Here is a 21,325-nt window from a genome sequence, read left to right as displayed (position 1 = left end):
TAAATGTTTAAGAATTTTGGCAGATTTGTTTTTATAATACTATGAATTGTTAAGGTTATCTATTATACTTGGGGTTTCCCAGATGGCACTAGTTGTAAAGAATCCGATTCCTAATGCAGAAGATGAAAGAGACACAGGTTTGATCCCTGGGTAGGGAAGATCCAGGGAGAAGGAAATGGCAACCACAGAAGGAAATGGACTGTAGCATGCTAGGCTCCTTTGTCCTCCACTGTCTCCTGAAGTTTTCTCAAATTCATGTCCATTGAGTCAGTGATGCTGTCTAGCCATTTTACATCCTCTGCCACCTCCTTCTCCTTTTGCCTTCAGTCTTTCCCATCATCAGTGTCTTTTTCAATGAGTTGACTCTTTGCATCAGGTGGTCAAAGGATTGGAGCTTCAGCATCAGTCCTTCCAATGAATATTCAGGGTTGATTTCCTTTAGGATTGACTAGTTTGATCTCCTTGCTGTCCAAGGGACTCTCAAGAGTTTTCTCCAGCACCACAGTTTGAAAGCATCAGTTCTGCATTTAGTCTCCTTAATGGTCCAATTTTCACATCTGTAAAGGACTACTGGAAAAACCATAGCTTTGACAACATAGACCTTTGTCACAAAGTGATGTCTCTGCTTTTTAATTTGCTGTCTAGGTTTGTCATAACTTTCCTTCCTGGGAGCATCTTCTAATTAAAATTTAAATAAAATTTAAAATAAAGGGTCTTTAAAATCAAAACCACAATGAAATACCACTTCAGACCTACTAGGATGGCTATTATCAAAAACTAAAAACAGCAACAAAAAGGAAACTAAAAAGCTTGGAAAGAATGTGGAGGAGTTAGAACCCTGCTGTGCCACTACTGAGAATGTGAAATGGTCTAGCCACTGTAGAAACAGCTTGGCAGTTCCTCAGAAAGTTAAACACATTTATCAATGATCCAGTAATTCTGCTCCTAGAAGTATAGCCAAAAGAATTGAAAGCAGGGACTGGAGCATGTATTTGTACACACAAGTGTTCATAGCAGTATTATTCACAATAGCCAAAAGGTGGAAATAAAGCAAATGCCCATTAATAGACAAATGAATAAAAAATGTGGTATGTACATATAATGGAATATTACTCAGTAATAGAAATAAATGAAATTCTAATACATGCTACAACATAGATGAACCTTGAAAACCTTAGGCTGAGTGAAGTAAGGCTGACACAAAAGGACAAATATTATAGATTCCACTTATAAGAGGTACCTAGAATAGACAAATTCATAGTAACAGAGAGTAGAGTAGCAGTCACCAGAGGGGAGGAAGAAATGGGGAATTAGTGGTTAATGGGTACAGAACCTCAGTTTGGGGTGATGCAGATGTTCTGGGAATGGATAGTAGAGATGGTTGCACAAAATTGTGAATTACTTAATGCCACTGAATTGCACATTTAAAATGATTGAAATGGTAAATTTTATGTGATGTATGTTTTAATACAATAAAAGCATATGCTAATTATGCCTGCATCTCACTCCCCCAAAGTAGGAAAAGTACAGTATATGCAAATGTAACCAATTTACTGAGTGAGCTGGACTCAGCATGTTGTTTAGTTGCTAAGTCCTGTTCCACTCTTTTTCGATCCCATGGACTGTAGCCTGCGAGGCTCCTTTGTCCAGCACAGTGCAAGCAAAAAGTAATTGTATTCTCTTTGGTACTACTCATTTCAAATATTTTCTTTCCACCTATTCTTCACTGCCCTTGGTTGACATTTTATCAGTTCTCAAAGCCTTTCTGATCACTTTCAAGTAATATAAAGTCCGAAATATTGTAATACTGACACATTAAAACTCATAGAAAAATCATCTGTCAACCCTCCAAAACAGAGCGTGCTATATAACCTAGAGAACTTTTGGGGGGTAGGGAGGTGGGAGTGGAGGGAACAATAACCAGCTTCTCTCATTTCCTTAAGCACCACCTTTGATGCTTCTCTGGGTCCCTCTGGGATTTTGAGGAAAATCTTCCTTGATTGGTAAAGCTGTCATCTGATGTTGGTGCCCTCTGCTTATGCAGATTTTCAGTCTGCCTTTTTCTCTCCTGGGGTGATCTGTGGAGTCTCTAGAGGACCTGAGGTCACTGGAGATATTTTTCCCACAACTCTGTTGACAGGGGCAGTGTCTTTCTGTCAGCTGGAGCCTTAGTTCTCCCTCTAAGACCCTGATTAGGGTCCCCTAGACCCTCCAGGAAGTCTTCTCCAATAGGCCTCCTCCCAAAGTTATGGTCACATGACTACTCTAAAAATTTTGTCTGGAGGTGTTCATTAAGGGTCTCCTCAACCTCATAATGAACCTGCCTTCTACGTGTGAAGAATTGGTTTCTCAGTGCCTCTGTACGTCATCCTTCATGGGCTGTATAGCCCTTTTTAAAAAAAAAAATGGGGGAATTCCTCAACCCTGAGCAACTATACACAGCCATGGAACCTCTGGCGAGACAGAAAGAAGTCTGTTTTAGTATCCTTCCACACTGGAGCATTAATTTATTACAACCTCTATATTTCAAACAAATCTTTTACAAAGTATGACAGTGTCAATGGAAACAGGCTTTGGGGTTTTTTGTTTTGTTTTGTTTTGTTTTTAATTTATTTATTTTGCTGCATCGGAGTGGGATCTTTAGTCACAGCATGTGGGATCTGGTTCCCTGGCCAGGAATTGAACCTGGGCCCCTTGCATTGGGAGCACTGAGTCTTAGCCACTGGACCACCAGGGAAGTCCCCAAGAAGACAGGTTTTATCTGCCACTCTTGTTCAGAATCACTGATAACCCTTAGCCTTCTGTGTCATGCACATGACAGCTAAGAGGAAACTTCGACCCTTACTCAACCAAGTAATCTCTCTCCAAGGAGCAAATCTTTCCCATGCCTGTCTAAACTTTGATCCCCAGTGAAAAGAGGAAGAAACCTTGAGGAAATTCTGGCCAAATATGTAAGTTAGTGAATGTAACTGAACTTTTTTTTTTTTTTAAAGAAAATCTGGCATACCTTCAAGTTCTGAATGTCAATTCTCTTTGCACCTACAGCTGAATTTCTTTATTGAGTAAACTATTAGTCTTTCCAACATTTCCTTCCTTTTCAAAACACTTTCTCCTCTTGGTTTCTGAAATACTCCTTTCTCTTGACTCCTACTTCACTGGCCACTCCTACTTAGTTTCCATCAGTGGTTCTTCCAGATCACTCTGACCTCTGAACAATGGCACGGTCAAGGTTTGGTCCTCAGTTTTTGTTTCTTCAAGGAGATCTTATCTAGTCCAATGGCTTTGAATACCACCTAAGTGCTGATGGTGGCTTCCCAGGGGTTCAGTGGTAAAGAATCCACCTACCAATGCAGGAGGCGTGAGTTCAATCCCTGGGTTGGGAGGATCGCCTGGAGTAGGAAATGCCAGCCCACTTCAGTATTCTTGCCTAGAAAATTCCTTGGACAGAGGAGCCTTACAGGCTACAGTCCATGGGGTTGCAAAGAGTTGGACATGACTGAGCAACTTTGGCCACCTCATGCGAAGAGTTGACTCACTGGAAAAGACTCTGATGCTGGGAGGGATTGGGGGCAAGAGGAGAAGGGGACGACAGAGGATGAGATGGCTGGATGGCATCACTGACTCGATGGACGTGAGTCTCAGTGAACTCCAGGAGTTGGTGATGGACAGGAAGGCCTGGTGTGCTGCAATTCATGGGGTCGCAAAGAGTTGGACACGACTGAGTGACTGATCTGATCTGATCTGATCTGAGCAACTATACACAGCAGAGCAAGTGCTGATGATTTTTAAGCTTTCCCCTGAACCTTAGATTTTTACATCTGACTATTCAATATCCACAATTGTTTATCTAATAGACATCTCAAACTTAACACATCCCAAATTGAACTCTTAATTCTGCCCTCAAAATCTCCTTCTCCCACTGACTTCCTCCCCAGAAGTAACTATTCTATCCTCCCAGAATCCCTGGAATTATTCTTGATTCTTCTCTTGCTATCACATTCCCATCTAATCTATCAGCAAATTCTATCATATCTATCTTCATACAGCCTGACATCTTAGCCCTACCTTCATCTAAACCACTATCATCTCTTACTTGGATTATTGAAATTGCCACCTAGTTGGTTTTCCTGCTTCTACTCTTTCTCTCCTTCAACTTATCTCTACTAAGCAGTGGAATGGAAAAGGAAATGGCAATCCACTCCAGTACTCTTGCCTGGGAAATCCCCTGGACAGAGGAGCCCGGTGGGCTACAGTTCATGGGGTTGCAAAGAGTCAGACATGATTGAGGGACTAACAAGCAGTTGAAACAATCCCTTTTAATTGTGACTCAGATATCAGCATTCTACTCAATAGCAGATTAGTGATTACTGTATAGACTGTCCTTATAACAGATTTGGCTCCACCTCTGACTCTCTGATGTTATCTCCCCACCTTCTCTTCCCATATCACATCACCCCAGTCACATGACTGCTTCGTTGTTTCTCAGACGTATAAAGCACAGTTTCATATATGGACTTTATGCATGCTTTTCTTGGAATACCTTTCTACCATTTGTCCACATGGCTTGCTACCTTACTTCTCTCTGGTTTGTGTCCAGGTGTCTTTCTATTGATGAGTCCTTTTCTGAGCTCCCTCATCCATGTCCTTTGACTTATCCCCCAACCCAACATACTTTTACTCTTTTTCTTTAGCGTACCTATCACCTTCTGCCATATTACTTAGTTGCTTGTTTGTGTGTCTTCTCCATCAGATTGAAAGCTCAATAAGCTCTTTTGTTCACTGTTGTTTCCTCAGTGCCTAAAATAGTACCTAACGTGAAGCAGGTGTTTGGTGAATATCTGCTGAATGAATGAAAATGAGAATGCATGAGAATGGTAGGAAAAGTGGTCCTTCATGTGTCACTACCTATATTTTGAAAGCTTTAAAGGGAAAAGAGAAGGAACAAAAGAAATTAGGAGATTTTTTCCTACATAAAAGTCTTATTTTGTCCTTTTAGTAGCCAGAGATGAATATTAAGGAGACGGTATTACAACTGGAGGTACCCAGCACTGCTACCTGGTTCACTTCTGAATGCAAGGCCTTGCAGATGTTTTTAAAGATGGACTTCATCTAACTCACCTAAAGCATAGGAAGTTAGCTCATGGTGGCTAAAATATTAGACAATCTCTCCTTCCCATAAAGAGTTAAATATTGGAAAACTTGATTTAATAGCAATTGCACTCAATAGTATTGGAGTATTGGAGCTTGCAATTAGAGGAAAGGAGACAAAGAGAAAGCTTCTTCTCATTCAACTAATGATACCTTGAAAGAACTTTCCTCTCAGTCAGGAACTACCTCTTCCTCATACTGACTTGCTTTATTATTTTAATTGAAGGACAATACATAAAGGAAGAAAAAGTATTTTTATTCTCTATGACCTCACAAGCTATCTTCATTTGTCACAGAAAGGTCAGATACTGAAATACATTTTCATCTTTAGAAGTTCAGGTATCCAATCAAGTATGGCTGCAAAAATGAATGTGAATTTTACTCTCCAGGGCATATCCTGAGGAAGGCAAAATGAGATGAAAAGAGATATAGCGGGGAGAAGGTAATGCCCAGTTTCCACACTTGGCCTTTATCCATTTTTCTTTCCTCTTAGGGAGTATATACACACACCCCACACCCACCCATACACATACATACACACAAATTTGTGGAGAAAGAAATCTCAGTTTCCTCTTTATGAAGGAAGGAGGACGTTACAAAGGTATTATGATGCAATAAGGACCATATGAAGGACACTGGTAACATTATGAGGTCAGGAGTTTTACTGAAGTGTTTGCCTATATGAAACGCATTAGACCTGAGTCAGTGTTTTCCCTGCAATACTCCTACCCACAGTATGGGATGTTAAGATCAAAGGAATGAGACCTAGGGCAAAAATTGAGGCAGCAGGGAGGTGTTGCAACAACCGGAAGATTTTTCAAGTTGGCAAATTTACACTGTTATTTCTGGACAAAATAAAAGATTCCCTAAGTCCTTATGGATATCAAGGAGGAAAAACATATCAACACTGCACTGCAGGCTAGCAGTTTCAGGACAGCCTTGAGAGGGTTTGAAAGATTGGTTGAACACATAGCAGCCCAGAAAAGAGATGAAAGAGCCGGCGTGTTTGCCCCAAAAGAAGGTAAGATCAGTGAACATGGGGCAGTCCAGTTGGCTCTGTTGATTAGAACTAGGAATACTATCAAACAGAAAGATGATAGAATTTAATAATTTACAAATTACTTTAATAAATATAATTTAATTACTTCTTGTAACAGGGAGAGGCAACATAGCTGAATAGCAAAGACGTTGAATGGGAGGGTGGTGTACAGTTCCTCATCTGACTCTGTCCTTGAATAGCTAAGTGGACTTGAGGAAGCTCTTTTCATTTCTCTGAATGTTCAGTTCAGTTCAGTTCAGTCACTCAGTCGTGTCCGACTCTTTGTGACCCCATGAATCGCAGCACACCAGGCCTCCCTCTCTATCACCAACTCCTGGAGTTGACCAAAACTCATGTCCATCGAGTCAGTGATGCCATCCAGCCATCTCATCCTCTGTCGTCCCCTTCTCCTCCCACCCCCAATCCCTCCCAGCATCAGGGTCTTTTCCAGTGAATCAACTCTTCTCATGAGGTGGCCAAAGTATTGGAGTTTCAGCCTCAGCATCAGTCCTTCCAATGAACACCCAGAACTGATCTCCTTTAGAATGGACTGGTTGGATCTCCTTGCAGTCCATGGGACCCTCAAGAGTCTTCTCCAATGCCACAGTTCAAAAGCATCAATTCTTCGGTGCTCAGCTTTCTTCACAGTCCAACTCTCACATCCAAACATGACCACTGGAAAAACCATAGCCTTGACTAGACGGACCTTTGTTGGCAAAGTAATGTCTCTGCTTTTGAATATGCCATCTAGGTTGGTCATAACTTTCCTTCCAAGGAGTAAGCGTCTTTTAATTTCATGGCTGCAGTCACCATCTGCAGTGATTTTGGAGCCCCAAAAAATAAAGTCTGACACTGTTTCCACTGTTTCCCCATCTATCTGCCATGAAGTGATGGGACCAGATGCCATGATCTTAGTTTTCTGAATGTTAAGCTTTCAGTTGTGTCCAATTCTTTGTGACCCCATGGACTGCAGACCACCAGGCTCCTCTGTCCATGGAATTCTCCAGGACAGAATACTGGTGTGGGTAGCCATTCCATTCTCCAGGAGACCTTCCAGAACCAGGGATCAAACCCAGGTTTCCTGTATTGCAGGCGGATTCTTTACCACTTGAGTGACTAGTGCGTAGTGATCATTAGTAAGCCACATGAACTACCTGCCATCACTTTACTTAAGGGTATCACAAGATCATAAAGAATTTTATAAGTAAAGCAAAGTTTCCTGCCTCACCATGGTTCACTCTCTGGGCCTCTCCTCATGTCTCTAGGCTGGAATAATTTCAAGCATGCCAAGGTAAGGAGATGTTGGTGATCAGTGATCTGCCAGGATTACTAGAATCAGATATCAACACAGAACTGAACGTATAGCTCCATGGTCAAGGTTGAAGGGGAGTGGTGTAGTGTGTAGCTTCAGATCATTGAGGATAGCAGTGAAGAGCAAGGCTTAATGGTAGAGTAAAATTCTAACAGAACAAATCCTGCTGTTGTAAGGGAAGTAGTGGGGCCCACATAACTGCTAGAGGGTCAGCATGGCCAGCCTCTTAATATGCCAGGCTGGAGTAGGAAATGGCAACTCACTCCAGTATTTTTGCCTGGGAAATCCTATGGATAGAGGAGCCTGCTGGGCTACAGTCCCTGGGGTTGCAAAGAGAAGGACACGACTGAGTGACTGAACAACAATGACAACAACATAGTCATAAATAAGTGAAAATGTTGACTTTGGGTGTTCAAACCCAAACCAGTATTATTTGAATAGTCTTACTGACTTAAAAAAGATGCACAACCTGAGAGTTGCGAGTTAAATTTTATTGGGGGCAAAATGGGGACTGCAGTCTGGGAGACAGCACCTCAGATACCTCTGAGAGACTGCTCCAAGAGGTAGTGGGGGAAGGTCAATATATAAGATTTTGGAGAAATGGGAGTTCATGCAATCAAGCACTTATCTTACAAAAGATTTTCTGCTAGTCATAAGGAGCTGATGTCACCCTTAAAGGGTTTAGGACTTTTGTAGATAGGAGGAGATTGCAAGGGATGGGATCATTAAATCAGTTCCTGAAAATATCTAACTATCTAAAGACCTGTTCCACCAGTTTTCCTGAAGCTTGTGCCTGCATGCTAAGTCACTTCAGTCCTATCCTACTCTTTGCGGCCCACCTTCTGTTTATGGGATTCTCCAGGCAAGAACACTAGAGTGGGTTGCCATGCCCTCCTCCAGGGGATCTTCCCGATCCAGGGATCAAACCCAAGTCTCTTACAGATTCAATCCCAGCAAAGGCAGATGGCAAATGCCCTTGGCAACTGCCAATTTGTAGTTGATAGGTTTTAAGAATTTACAAATAATTTTAATAAATAAAATTTAATTATTTCTCATGACAATTCTAAAAGGCAAATATTACTGTCATTGCTATTTTTTTTGTTGTTGAGTTGCTAAGTCATGTCCGACTCTTTTGTGACCCTATGGATATCTAGTCAAAGCTACGTTTTTTTCCAGTAGTCATGTATGGATGTGAGAGTTGGACCATTAAAGAAAGCTGAGTGCCGAAGAATTGATGCTTTTGAACTGTGGTGTTGGAGAAGACTCTTGGAAGTCCCTTAGACAGCAAGGAGACCAAACTAGCCAATCCTAAAGGAAATCAGTCCTGAATTTTCATTGGAAGGACTGATGCTGAAGCTGAAGCTCCAATACTTTGGCCACCTGATGCAAAGAACTGACTTATTAGAAAAGACTCTGATGCTGAGAAAGACTGAAGGCAGGAGAAAAAGGGGATGACAGAGGATGAGATGGTTGAGTGACATCACCAACTCGATGGATATGAGTTCGAGTAAACTCTGGGAGTTGGTGATGGACAGGTAGGCCTGGAGTGGTGCAGTTCATGGGGTCGCAAAGAGTTGGACATGACTGAGTGACTGAACTGAACTGGACTCTAGTCTGCCAGGCTCCTTATTGCTATTAGCTCCATTTTATTTGTTAACAAATGAGAGATATGTCAAAATCATCTGTTCAAGTCACTCGATTCCTAAGTGTTAGAGCTGACTCAGACCTTTTATTAATAGATATGCTTTTGTTAAATGATTGAGAACTTGGCTGGGCTTTCTAAACTACTCAATAAGCTTTCATGTTTCCCTAGTCCCCTTGTCAGTTTGTTTTAACTCTCTCTGTAACTGATTTTCCAAACCCTTGCACTTTTTCTGAGTCCTCAATGGGATCTCACCTCCTCTCAGTCAAGCTTCCAACATCATAAGTGAAAGCAAAGCCAAAAGATAAGAAATCTCTCAAACTCTCTTTCTTCCACTTCCAAATTACCTGAAGCAATACCTGTCCTCTCTTCCATGCTTCCTCCGCTCCAGAGCTGTTGCTACCTTGCTGCAACAACTGCAAAATCTTCCTTTTCCACTGGTTTTGTCCTCTAAAACTAAAATTATGACGACAGTCCTTACCTTGACTTTCTCTAAAGCTTGTACGTTTTTCCTTTGCTTCTTGCTAAATTTCCCCATAGTGTCACCACTTTGTTTTCAAACAAGTATGGCTTCCTTCATCACTTTGCTGAAAAATCCTCTTACCACGGTATTCGATCACCTAATATGCCTGCCAAATTCAACAACTTGTTTATATTTTCCAGCTTAGTTGGCCATTTCACTGCAAAAACAGTTAGCTGCTACTGCTTCTAGAAATTATCTTCTGTGTTACTCATTAACACCACTCTCCTCTTATTTTTTCCTCTTCTCATTCTTTCTTTGCCTCTTTTTTTCTTGAGCTTTGCCTGCATTGTCTCTCAGTCTTACAGCATAGACATCAACTACCTAGTCTCCTAAGCCAGATGTCTTGGTATAAATTTTGACTGTTTATTTCACAGCATCTCACTCTTGGGTTATTATAACAGCTTCTTTATATAATGGTTTTCTTGCCAAGAGTGATTCCTTTCTGTATAGTTCTGCTGGGAGATTTTCCTTTAAAAATCTGTTTAGAATTTCCACATTCCTAGTATATTAGAGCACCCTTAAAATCCATATGCGTTAACTTGGCATCATCCCCTAACCTACTTCAGTTGTAGCTCCTTGGAATTGCCCTGCCTGCACCTTCTGTCCTAACATTAACTTCTCAGCATTTCCAAACCTGGCATACTGTTAAAGACTCTGATTTTGCACACGTCATCCCTACAAAGTGGTGTACATTTCCTCCCTTTTGGAGGGTCTATGAATACTTCCTCATTTTTCAAGATCCAAATCAAACATCACTTCTTTACAAACGCTTCCAAACTTTTCCTGAGCAAAGCCATCCTTAGAAATTTTGATGCACTTTATTGCCATCTCTGCTTTGGAACTGTGGTGTTGGAGAGGACTCTTGAGAGGCCCATGGACTGCAAGATCCAACCAGTCCATTCTAAAGGAGATCAGCCCTGGGTGTTCTTTGGAAGGAATGATGCTAAAGCTGAAACTCCAGTACTTTGGCCACCTCATGCGAAGACTTGATTCATTGGAAAAGACCCTGATGCTGGGAGGGATTGGGGGCAGGAAGAGAAGGGGACAACAGAGGATGCGATAGTTGGATGGCATCACCGACTTGATGGATGTGAGTTTGAGTGAACTCCGGGAGTTGGTGATGGACAGGGAGGCCTGGCGTGTTGCAATTCATGGGGTCGCAAAGAATCGGACATGACTGAGTAACTGAACTGAACTGAACTGATTGCCATCTCAAGGAATTTACTGCTAATCTTAACTTGTTGAAATTGATATACATGTGTGTATTCCTGCCCTTTCTTTCCAACATTGAACTGTGAGTGCTTTGAAGACTTGGTAACCTTAGGGTTAGCCCAGAGTCTGAAGCCAGGAAGCACTCCTTAAATGTGTGCTAAACAAATAAACCTTGCTTAAATCTATAAGCTTGCAATTACAAAGCCACACTGAAAATTTATTTCTCTAGTATATATGTTTATATACACACACATATGCATGTATATATATATTTATGTTCAGAGAAAGAGAACACATTTATATTATAGACACACACACACACACACACACACACATATATATATATATATATTTTTATAGTACATTATACTATAACTAAAGTGTAATATACTAGTGGACTAAACTAAAAGACTGAGAAGGGAGAAATGTAATCTGAATTTTGATCAGACTGCTAATACTGGCATACATTCATTTTTGTTGTTGTTGTTTAGTTGCTTAGTTGTGTCCGACTCTTTTGAGATACCACGGACTGTAGCCCACCAGGCCTCTCTGTCCATTGGAATTCCAAGGCAAGAATACTGGAGTGGGTTATCATTTCCTTCTCCAGGTGATCTTCCCAACCCTAGAGATCGAACCTGTGTCTCCTCCCTGGCAGGTGGATTCTTTACCAGTGAGCCACTTGGGGAGCCCCAAATTGGGTCTACCTCTCACCATAGGCAAGATTGGCAAGAAGCTGAGAACTACAGAGAATGTTTCTTAATGGCACCGTTGTTTACCTCAAAAACTATATCAAGTATATTGTAGGAGTTCATCTGTGCAATATTGCTCTTATATCTTCTTGTTAATTACCCAACAGTCTTAAAATCATCTGAGGAAAGAAAAATCTTACATTCCTTTATCCAGTGGCATTTAGAATGAGACATCTATCTGTACTAGTTGGTATGAATTTAAAAGAGCTAAGCTATTTGGATCTCTCATACGAATTTCAAACTTAATATTACCAAGATTGAATGGCTTATTTTTCTCAAGAAATATGACTCTTACTCATTTTCCCCTGTTTTGGTAAATAGTACCAATATCTGTTCAGTTTTGAAATCAGAAACCTGAGTGTCATTCTAGAGCAAGGTTTCTCAACCTTGAACCTGTTGACATTTGGGGCTTGATAATTCTTTGTTCTGTCTGTATGTGTATTCTATGGGTATGTGTGTGAGGCCAGGAGTGGGGGCGGGCTATCTTGTGCACTGCAGAATATTTAGTGGCATCTCTGGCTTCTACCCACCAGATGTCAGTAGCATCCTCATTCCTCGTTGTAACAATCAAAAATGTCTGCAGACATTGCCAAATAGGTAGGACAAACTCTCCCAATAACAACCATTACTCTAGAATCCAGCCTGTCCTTCACTCACAAATTCTGTCCCCCAAACTTACAAGCTGTTGCAAGTCTTTGCAATTCTACTTCCAGCCATATCTCACCATCTCAGTGATCTCTCTTTGGTGCCTGTGTGTGTATGAGTTGCTCAGTCATGTCCGACTCTCTGCAACCCCATGGACTGTAGCCCCCCAGGCTTCTCTGTCCATTGAATTCTCCAGGCAAGAATACTGGAATGGGTTGTCATTTCCTTCTCCAGGGATCTTCCCTACCCAGGAATTGAACCCAGGTCTCCTGCATTGCAGGCAGATTATTTACCATCAGTGCCTATGCCACTTATCATCCAGCTGAGGACACTTTCAAGAATGAAAGGGGTTGTTATTAATAATTAAGTGGACTAAATAGGTGGGCTTCCCAGGTGGCTCAGTGGTAAAGAATCCACCTGCCAATACAGGAGATGTGAGTTCAATCCTTGGGTCAGGACGATCCCCTGGAGGAGGAAATGACAACTCACTCGAGCATGCTTGCCTGGGAAATCCCATGGACAGAGGAGCCTGGCAGGCTACAGTTCATGGGGGTGGCAAAGAGTTAGACAAGATTGAGCAACTGAGCACACACTCACAGAGAAAAGAGGCATAAATGTATCATCTTGACTTAAGCCTCCACATCTGAAACCTGAATTAAATGCTCAAACCCCTCACTAACTTTATAGTTTTCATCCTTGTCTCCTTATAGCAACCAGGGTCTTTCAAACACTCTAGTGATAGCTCACCACCATGCTTAGAGTAAAATACAAACTTCTAACTCTAACTTGGCCCTCCTTCCTCTCTGATCTCACCTCATGATAACTTTCCCCAGTCCTCACTATACTTCTTATCACTGATCTTTCCAGAACACACCAAGCTCTTTCCTGCCTTAGCATCTTTGTGTTTGTCAGCCTCTACCTAAAATGCTCTTCTCTAGCTTTAGCATATGTCTGACTCCTTTTGCTTATCAGGTCTCAGCTTTGTTGCTTTTTACCTGTCCTTAGAAAGGGATTCCCTCAGGTCCACCCTCACCCACCAGCACAGGATAATTCTGTTAATATCACATCTCCCTACTGATTTCCTTCTGAGCATTTATCCCACTCTCAACTTAATGATTCTCACATTGTTACTAAGATATGACCTACGTACAGTAAAGCACAGAAAGCGCACTGTTCTTGTGTATAACTCAATACATTTGGACATATGTAAACATACCTGTGGAGAAGGCAATGGCACCCCACTCCAGTACTTTGCCTGGAAAATCCCATGGACGGAGGAGCCTGGTAGGCTGCAGTCCATGGGGTCGCTAAGAATCGGACACAACTGAGCGACTTCCCTTTCACTTTTCACTTTCATGCATTGGAGAAGGAAATGGCAACCCACTTCAGTATTCTTGCCTAGAGAATCCCAGGAATGGGGGAGCCTGGTGGGCTGCCGTCTATGGGGTCGTACAGAGTCGGACACGACTGAAGCGACTTAGCAGTAGCAGTAAACATACCTGTAGGTATCAACTAGATCAAGACAGAGAATATCTCTACCATTCCAGAATGTTCTCTCATGCCCTGTTATGCAGATAACCACTAATCCAATGTCCATCTCTAGTAATTAGTCTTGCCTGTCATAGCCCGTAAATATTTTGTTCACTTGACTTTCTTTTTATCCCATTAGAATTTAAACTACCAGAAGAAGGGATCTTGGCTACCTAGTTTTCCATTCTATGACCACTATCTAGCTCAGCTCTGACACATAAGTTGCTTAATGTATACTTGTGTCTAACTCCTTGTTGTCCTGTAACTCAATAGCTATGTCCCAGTGAATCATGAAATTTGTCAAAATCAACATTCAGTCAATGGTGTGGTTTGTGTACATGTGTGTTTACAGTGTCAAATAGTCAACAACTGTTCTTCATAGTGATTGTAATTATGCCCATTTAATACATGGGAAAGTAGAAAGTCAGAAATATTAAGGTACTAGTATGGCTCACAAAAAATCAATAATTAACAAAGCTCAGTTCAGTTGAGTTCAGTCACTCAGTCATGTCCGACTCTTTGAGATCCCATGAACCACAGCACTCCAGGCCTCCCTGTCCATCACCAACTCCCAGAATCCACCCAAACCCACGTCCATTGAGTTAGTGACGCCATCCAACCATCTCATGCTCTGTCATCCCCTTCTCCTCCTGCCCTCAATCTTTCCCAGCATCAGGGTCTTTTCAAATGAGTCAGCTATTCGCATCAGATGTCTAAAGTATTGGAGTTTCAGCTTCAACATCAGTCCTACCAATGAACACCCAGGTCTGATCTCCTTTAGGATGAACTTGTTGGATCTCCATGCAGTCCAAGGGACTCTCAAGAGTCTTCTCCAACACCACAGTTCAAAAGCATCAATTCTTCGGCACTCAGTTTTCTTCACAGTCCAACTCTCAATTTTGGTGATAAAAAAACAAAACAAAACAAAAGAAGACATGCTCTTTGCTCACTTTTATCGTCTACCCAATATTAGTTTGAGGAAATACTCCTGTTAGTAAAACTTCTTCCTAAAAGGAAAGAAGTAATTCACTTTCTTACCTTTGTATTCCTGAACAAGACTTCTATAAAAATTGAAATAAAATCTATGGGTGAGATACTAAACACCAAAGTAAATTATTTCTTTCTGACTATGTAATATTCTAGCCAAGAGCTTAGTTATGTTCCCATGGAAAGATCTTTAAACTTTAGAAGTTTTTATAGGTTGAAATAAAGAAATAGATTGGGCTTCCCAGGTGGCTCAGTGGTAAAGAATCCACCTGCTAGTGCAGGAGACATGGGTTCAATCCTTGAGTTGGGAAGATCCCCTGGAGGAGGGCATGGCAACCCACTCCAGTATTCTTGCCTGGAGAATCCCCATGGACGGAGGAGCCTGGTGGGCTACAACCCATGGGATCACAAAGAGTCAGATATGACTTAGCAACTAAACCATACCACCAGGAAATAAATTAGAAAATAGAAAAAGCAACTAAAAATGCAGTATAGTCCTTTGAATTTTCTGACAATGTTCTTGTGCTTTGTTACAATGCAGATGCAATGGATTATGACAAGTTTTACAAGATGGTACAGGAACTTTTTGGTCCAGAAGTGAAGAGTCAAGATGTGAAATGCTTTTATAGGAAGCTCTGCAACAACCCAGATGCATCTATAGACTGGTGTGAGGTATCCACTTTTCTTGTTTATAATATGAAAATCTGGTATTATTTTCCCTTGTTCAGAAAAAAAAAAAAAAGTGTTAACCCCATAGGGGTTAACCACAGTGTGCCGTGGCACGTTTCGATGCCTATACGCATTAAAGGCAAGGCACTGCCCATAATTAAAAGTGAGTAAGGCAGACAGAGTAAGGTTTTCATTACATTCTAAATGAGATATTCCTTTTCAGTAGTGTCAATGTATATAAATTTCAGTATATCCGTATTTTTAAGAGAAGAATGAGGTTGACCAGCTCTTATGTTTCCTGAGTCATTTTCTTATCAGTCTGGTATTGACCCTTTAGATATCGTTCTGGTGTTATTGGAAGAACATATGTGAAGAAGCATATTTGATTGCAAAGTAATCTGTGAACTATGGAAAAAGAGAGGGGAAATTCTTCACTCCTCACTTAAAACTCACATAAGACTGCATTCTATAGATTTGTTTATAAATCTAAAGGGATTTGAGGTAACTTAGAATTGAAAAAATTGCACACTGCATACAGAGTAATCAAAATGATCTCTTAAATTATTTGGCTGTCTCTGAAAAGTCAGTAGATATAGTAGAAAAAGAAATAGCAAGGATTTAATGGATTTGACTATCACATTTAAGGAACTAGTAAATATGTGTATATAGAATTTTGAATCAAAGATTTAGAAGAGATACATCTTCTCTATTATATATAGGGCCATCACAAAATTGACTATGTGGAAAGCTAAAAGTAATATTTCAATTGATTCCAATTTGATAAAATTAGAAACCAATAGTAAATGATAGCTCAGATCCTCAAAGTCAAACAAATAAATTCATCAATTAATTTTGGGGAAAAAATTGCAAACAAAAAAGTATGTCTATTAAGCCTTTAAGGAACACAAAATTCCCAAACTGAAACCGAGAAAGAGCCTGCAGGACCTTCCCAGTAGGTCAGGAACAATACAGACTGCTCTGTGTCCCTGCTTGTTGTTGATTGGGAAAAGCAGCTATAGAAATATACCATGACTCCCTAGGCTCTCCATGTAGAGCAAAGGACAGGCCCTAGCAGTTAATGTATGGGGAAGTAAAGAATGCAGAAACAAAAACAGGAGAGTCAGGCAGGAGAGTACCTATAACTTGAGCAGTTATGGCTATAGCTTAAAGAGTTAAACTATAACTATTATCTATAATATCTGTTATTATCTATAACAGATAGATCTGTTATATCTATCTGTTATAGATCTATCCCAAAGACCCCAGATTCTGTTTTAAAGACAGAATCCTAAGTATGAAGCATGTACCTAACTTTTGCAGATATTAAAACACCCACCAGGTTGACTGCAACTTTAACCAGAAGTTCACTGCATCAGTATGCCCCTGGCATGTAGCCCCCAGATTAGTTAGAACCAGAAAACTGAAAATGGAGATTCCAACACATCAGCTAATCAGGGAATTTGAGCACAAGCTGATTTTGATTGTGAGCACAAGCTAATCACATACCCTGATTCTTAGTATCTGACTTATTTCACTTAGCATAATACTCTCAAGGTCCAGCATATTATTGCAAACAGCAGGATTTCCTTTTATCTAACCTAACTACTCAAACTCATGTTCATCAAATCAGTGATGCCATCAAACCATCTCATCCTCTGTCATCCCCTTCTCCTGCCTTCAATCTTTCCCAGCATCAGGGCCTTTTCTAAGGAGTCAGTTCATTGCATCAGGAGACCAAAACATTGGAGCTTCAGCATCAGTCATTCCAATGAATATTCAGGACTGATTTTCTTTAGGACTGACTGGTGCTCAGCTTTCTTTATGGTCCAACTCTCACATCCAAAAATGATCACTGGATATATTGGGTGGGCCAAAAAGCTCCTTTGGCTTTTTAAATAAAAATAAAAGACACATTTTTCATTTTTCACCAAGAACCTTATTGAACACTATATTCAATGCTTTGTTCCACTGCCTTCAGCAATTTTTCAGGCAACTTCATAATTCTGTCTTCCCAAAACTTCTCACCTTTTTGAGCAAAGAACTGTTCCAGGTACCTTTTTCAGTCTTCAGGGAAATTGAAACCTTGTCCATTAAGACAATTTTGTGACGACTGAAATAAATGGACATCTGAAGTACAGTGTCTGGTGAATATGGTGGATGAATCAGAACTACCCAGCCAAGCTGTAACAGTTTTTGCCTGGTCATCAAAGAAACATGAGGTCTTGTATTATCTTGATGGAAGATTATGCACTTTATGTTGACTAATTCCTGACACTTTCCATTGAGTGCTGCTTTCAGTTGGTACTTGTTGGAATTAATCCTTTGGTTTTCTGGAAGAAGCTCATAATAGAGGAGTTCCTTCCAGTCTTACCATGTACACTACATCACCTTCTTTGGATGAAGACCGGCCTTTGGTGTGGTGGTGTTATTTCGCTTGCCCCCTTTTATATTCCATATTATTATACAGTATCCACTTTTCATTGCCTGTCATAATTTTTTTTTCAAAACATGGAAAGTTTTCATCACATTTCAGTAGAGAATTGCATGTGAAAATATAGTTAAGAAGGTTTTGTTCATTTAACTTATGTGGAACCCAAACATCAAAGTGATTAACATAACCAGGCTGGTGCAAGTGACTTTCAAGGCTCGATTTGGATGCTCTGACTATAGTGGCTATCTCCTGCCTGGTATAACATTGATTGTTCTCACTGAGTGTCTGGATTGTCATCAACCACTCCACCTGACCACAGAGTACTGTCTAGTGTGGAACCTCCAGCATGAAACTTCGCAAACCACTTTTGACATGTTTCATCAGTCACAGCACCTTCTCCATACAGAGGACAAACTTTTTGCCCTTTTTTTTTTTGCATTGCAACTATGTTTTAACATTTCTTGAAATAATGAAGCATAATATGCCAAAATGTTGCTTTTTTTCTTTATTCAATATTAAAAATGGCTACATAAAAATTCACCAATTTGATTTTTTTTTAAATGCATGCTGATATGACAGCTGGGACAATCTAATAAAATTAGTTCTCTTTTTACATTTTCAAAAAATCCAATTTATCATAGCCAGGTTCTCAAAGTTCATTGCACATTTAAAACTGCCTTGATGCATTTTGTATATTCAGTTCAGTTCAGTTGCTTAGTCGTGTCCGACTCTTTGAGACCCCATGAATCCCAGCACGCCAGGCCTCCCTATCCATCACCAACTCCCAGAGTTCACTCAACTCATGTCCATTGCGTCGGTGATGGCATCCAGCCATCTCATCCTCTGTCATCCCCTTCTCCTCCTGCCTCATGGGATCACAAAAGAGTTGGACATGACTTAGTGACTAAGCAACAAAAATACTGTAAACCTGAAACTATTTGCTAACTTCAAAAATGAGAAAAGAATGCCCCAGCATAGGTTTAAAAATGAGTTGCATACTGGTTTTTATTTTTCTTTATCTGCTTTTTATTTTCTCCAAATATTCTACATTGAACATGTGTTCCTTAGGTAATCAGGGGAAAAAAAAAAGTATCGTTAAAAAAGATGGATCACTTAATGCATGTAGCAAGCCCTTTAAATAACATAGTTAAAAGGAAAATTAACACTGTAAAGCATCATCAATAGTCATAAAATTCTCTAAAATGTCTCACTGGTTACTAGACTGAAATTTAAACCATTAAAAGAGAAATTTTGAGATTCTTGAGGCTACAGCCCATCACAAAAAAGTAGATGTTTTTTGTTCTTTAAAAACATTTTTCGTAAACCTTTTCTTTCAAAGTGTAATAACAGATAAAGACAGCTAAAGAGGGGTCTCTTTGAAAGGCCTTTATGTTATATAATATCTCAAATTTTTTCTCAATAAATGTTAGTAATTTGATGTTTTTAGTATTCTTTGGAAATTGCTTATGGTCAGTATTGCAATATTGTATCACTAAGCTTAAAAAGAGCAAAATGTATCATTTTCATAAGAGCAGATGTCCTATAGGATGGCACCTATCATAGATGTGACTGTAAACCACATATATGACAGATTGCATGGCTAATGTACTGACCAGGCAAGCAGCAAAAGTGCCCAGTGGACAGTTTAGAACTTGCAAAGAGGATATTAACACAAATATCCATTCCTATTGTCATTTCCCATTATTATCTGAAAGTTATCTCACACAACTATCTGAAGTTAAATAGCCTGCTAATATCGGTATTTGTGTTGTATTTTGCACAAATAGCTTATTGTATTGAATTGCATTTATAAAAAGAGGATGTGATAGGCAGAATGCTAAAGATGTCCCCCATGCCAGCCACCTGCCCCAAGATTCTTGTCCTGTGGTCATCCAATAAAACATCAGAGTAATTTAGGTACTGCTGTGAAGGAACTTGAACTGCAAGGAGATTCAACCAGTCCATTCTAAAGGAGATCAGTCCTGGGTGTTCTTTGGAAGGAGTGATGCTAAAGCTGAAACTCCAGTACTTTGGCCACTTCATGCGAAGAGTTGACTCATTGGAAAAGACTGATGCTGGGAGGGATTGGGGGCAGGAGGAGAAGGGGATGACAGAGGATGAGATGGCTGGATGGCATCACCGACTCAATGGATGTGAGTTTGAGTGAACTCCGGGAGTTGGTGATAGACAGAGAGGCCTGGCGTGCTGAGATTCATGGGGTCGCAAAGAGTCGGACACGACTGAGCGACTGAACTGACTGACTGTGAAGGGACTTTGCAGGTGCAATTATGATGACTAATTAGTTACCTTAAAATAGACTGTCCTGGATTATCTGGGTGGACCCAATGTAATCACAGGAGTCCTTAAAAAGGGAAGAAGAGGGCAGAAGAAGATTCTAAGTGTGAAGGATGTGAAGCACCATTGCTGGTGCTGAGATGTAGGGGCCCAAGTAGTAGGACTGAAAAGAGGCCTCTGAAAGGTAGGGGCAGCCCCACCTGACAGTTAGCAAGACGTGAGGACCTCGGGCCTTCCTTTCAGCATGCTCTCAATCCTTCAAAGGGAATTAGATGCTGCATGCAGAATGTTTCGTACTCATGGGAAGTTAGCTTCAATTTCTGAAAAGTAATAAATTTCTTAATCTTTTAATGAATATTGGTTTTGCTGATGGGAAGAAAAATGGAAAAATACAAAAGAGTCTTTGATAATCTTGGTCTTCCCAAGGAATAAAACCTAATTGTAGGAAATTCTTAAGGCAGTGGATAGATGCTGTGAGGTTTGGATGTGGGAGAATGTAAAGGAGGAAGTAGTAACATTTGTGAAACAACTGATGGAAGGACATGTAAACACATAATGCTAAGCCATTATCTACATCAAAATAAACAAATGTTATTATAACAGACTGATATATAGTTGGTCCTTCACGGGCAGCTTCTTAGAAAGGTGCACTCCCAGGCCTACAAGTCAGAACTGCACTTGAGTAAGATCCAGTGGTTCATATCCACACTTGAGTTTCAGAAGCTCATTCTGCTCATTTACTAACAGGACCAACTAGTCTCAAGTGTGTCATTAACTTCTAAGAACTTTATTTCTGCTTATCATAAGACAACTTAAAAAATAGCTATCTTATGTTTTAAATTCCTTGGAATTACACAATCTTGACAATTTATTCACAAATAAAAAGCACTTTATTTCTTCAAGATATTCTTTTTATAGTAATTGATTAATGCAATTCCTGGAGGGTAGGATTTGGAACAGCAAAATGAGTAAAAGTGTTAGTTTCTCAGTTGTGTCCAACTCTTTGCCACCCCATAGACTATAGCCCGCCAGGCTCCTCTGTCCATGGAATTCTCCAGCAAGAATACTGGAATGGGTAACCATTCCCTTCTCCAGAGGATCTTCCTGACCCAGGGATCAAACTTGAGTTTCCTGAACTGCAGG

The 21,325-nt window shown here is 40.4% G+C and overlaps 2 protein-coding genes across 2 annotated transcripts in view; one reads left to right on the top strand and one right to left on the bottom strand.

Moving 5' to 3' along the window:
• Positions 1-21,325, bottom strand: part of FH (fumarate hydratase) — a 215,845-nt gene that overhangs the window by 151,273 nt on the left and 43,247 nt on the right. The window lies entirely within an intron of this gene.
• Positions 6,025-21,325, top strand: part of WDR64 (WD repeat domain 64) — a 120,105-nt gene continuing 104,804 nt past the window's right edge. The window contains exons 1-2 of the mRNA XM_055582169.1: positions 6,025-6,169; positions 15,329-15,459. Of these exons, the coding sequence (XP_055438144.1) occupies positions 6,025-6,169; positions 15,329-15,459 (276 nt within the window). The remainder of the gene's footprint in view (positions 6,170-15,328; positions 15,460-21,325) is intronic.

The sequence above is a fragment of the Bubalus kerabau genome, chromosome 5 (genome assembly GCF_029407905.1).
Source record: "Bubalus kerabau isolate K-KA32 ecotype Philippines breed swamp buffalo chromosome 5, PCC_UOA_SB_1v2, whole genome shotgun sequence".
NCBI classification, from domain to species: domain Eukaryota; kingdom Metazoa; phylum Chordata; class Mammalia; order Artiodactyla; family Bovidae; genus Bubalus; species Bubalus kerabau.
Note: the sequence above shows the minus strand (reverse complement) of the source record. Positions and strands in the feature narration are given on the sequence as shown.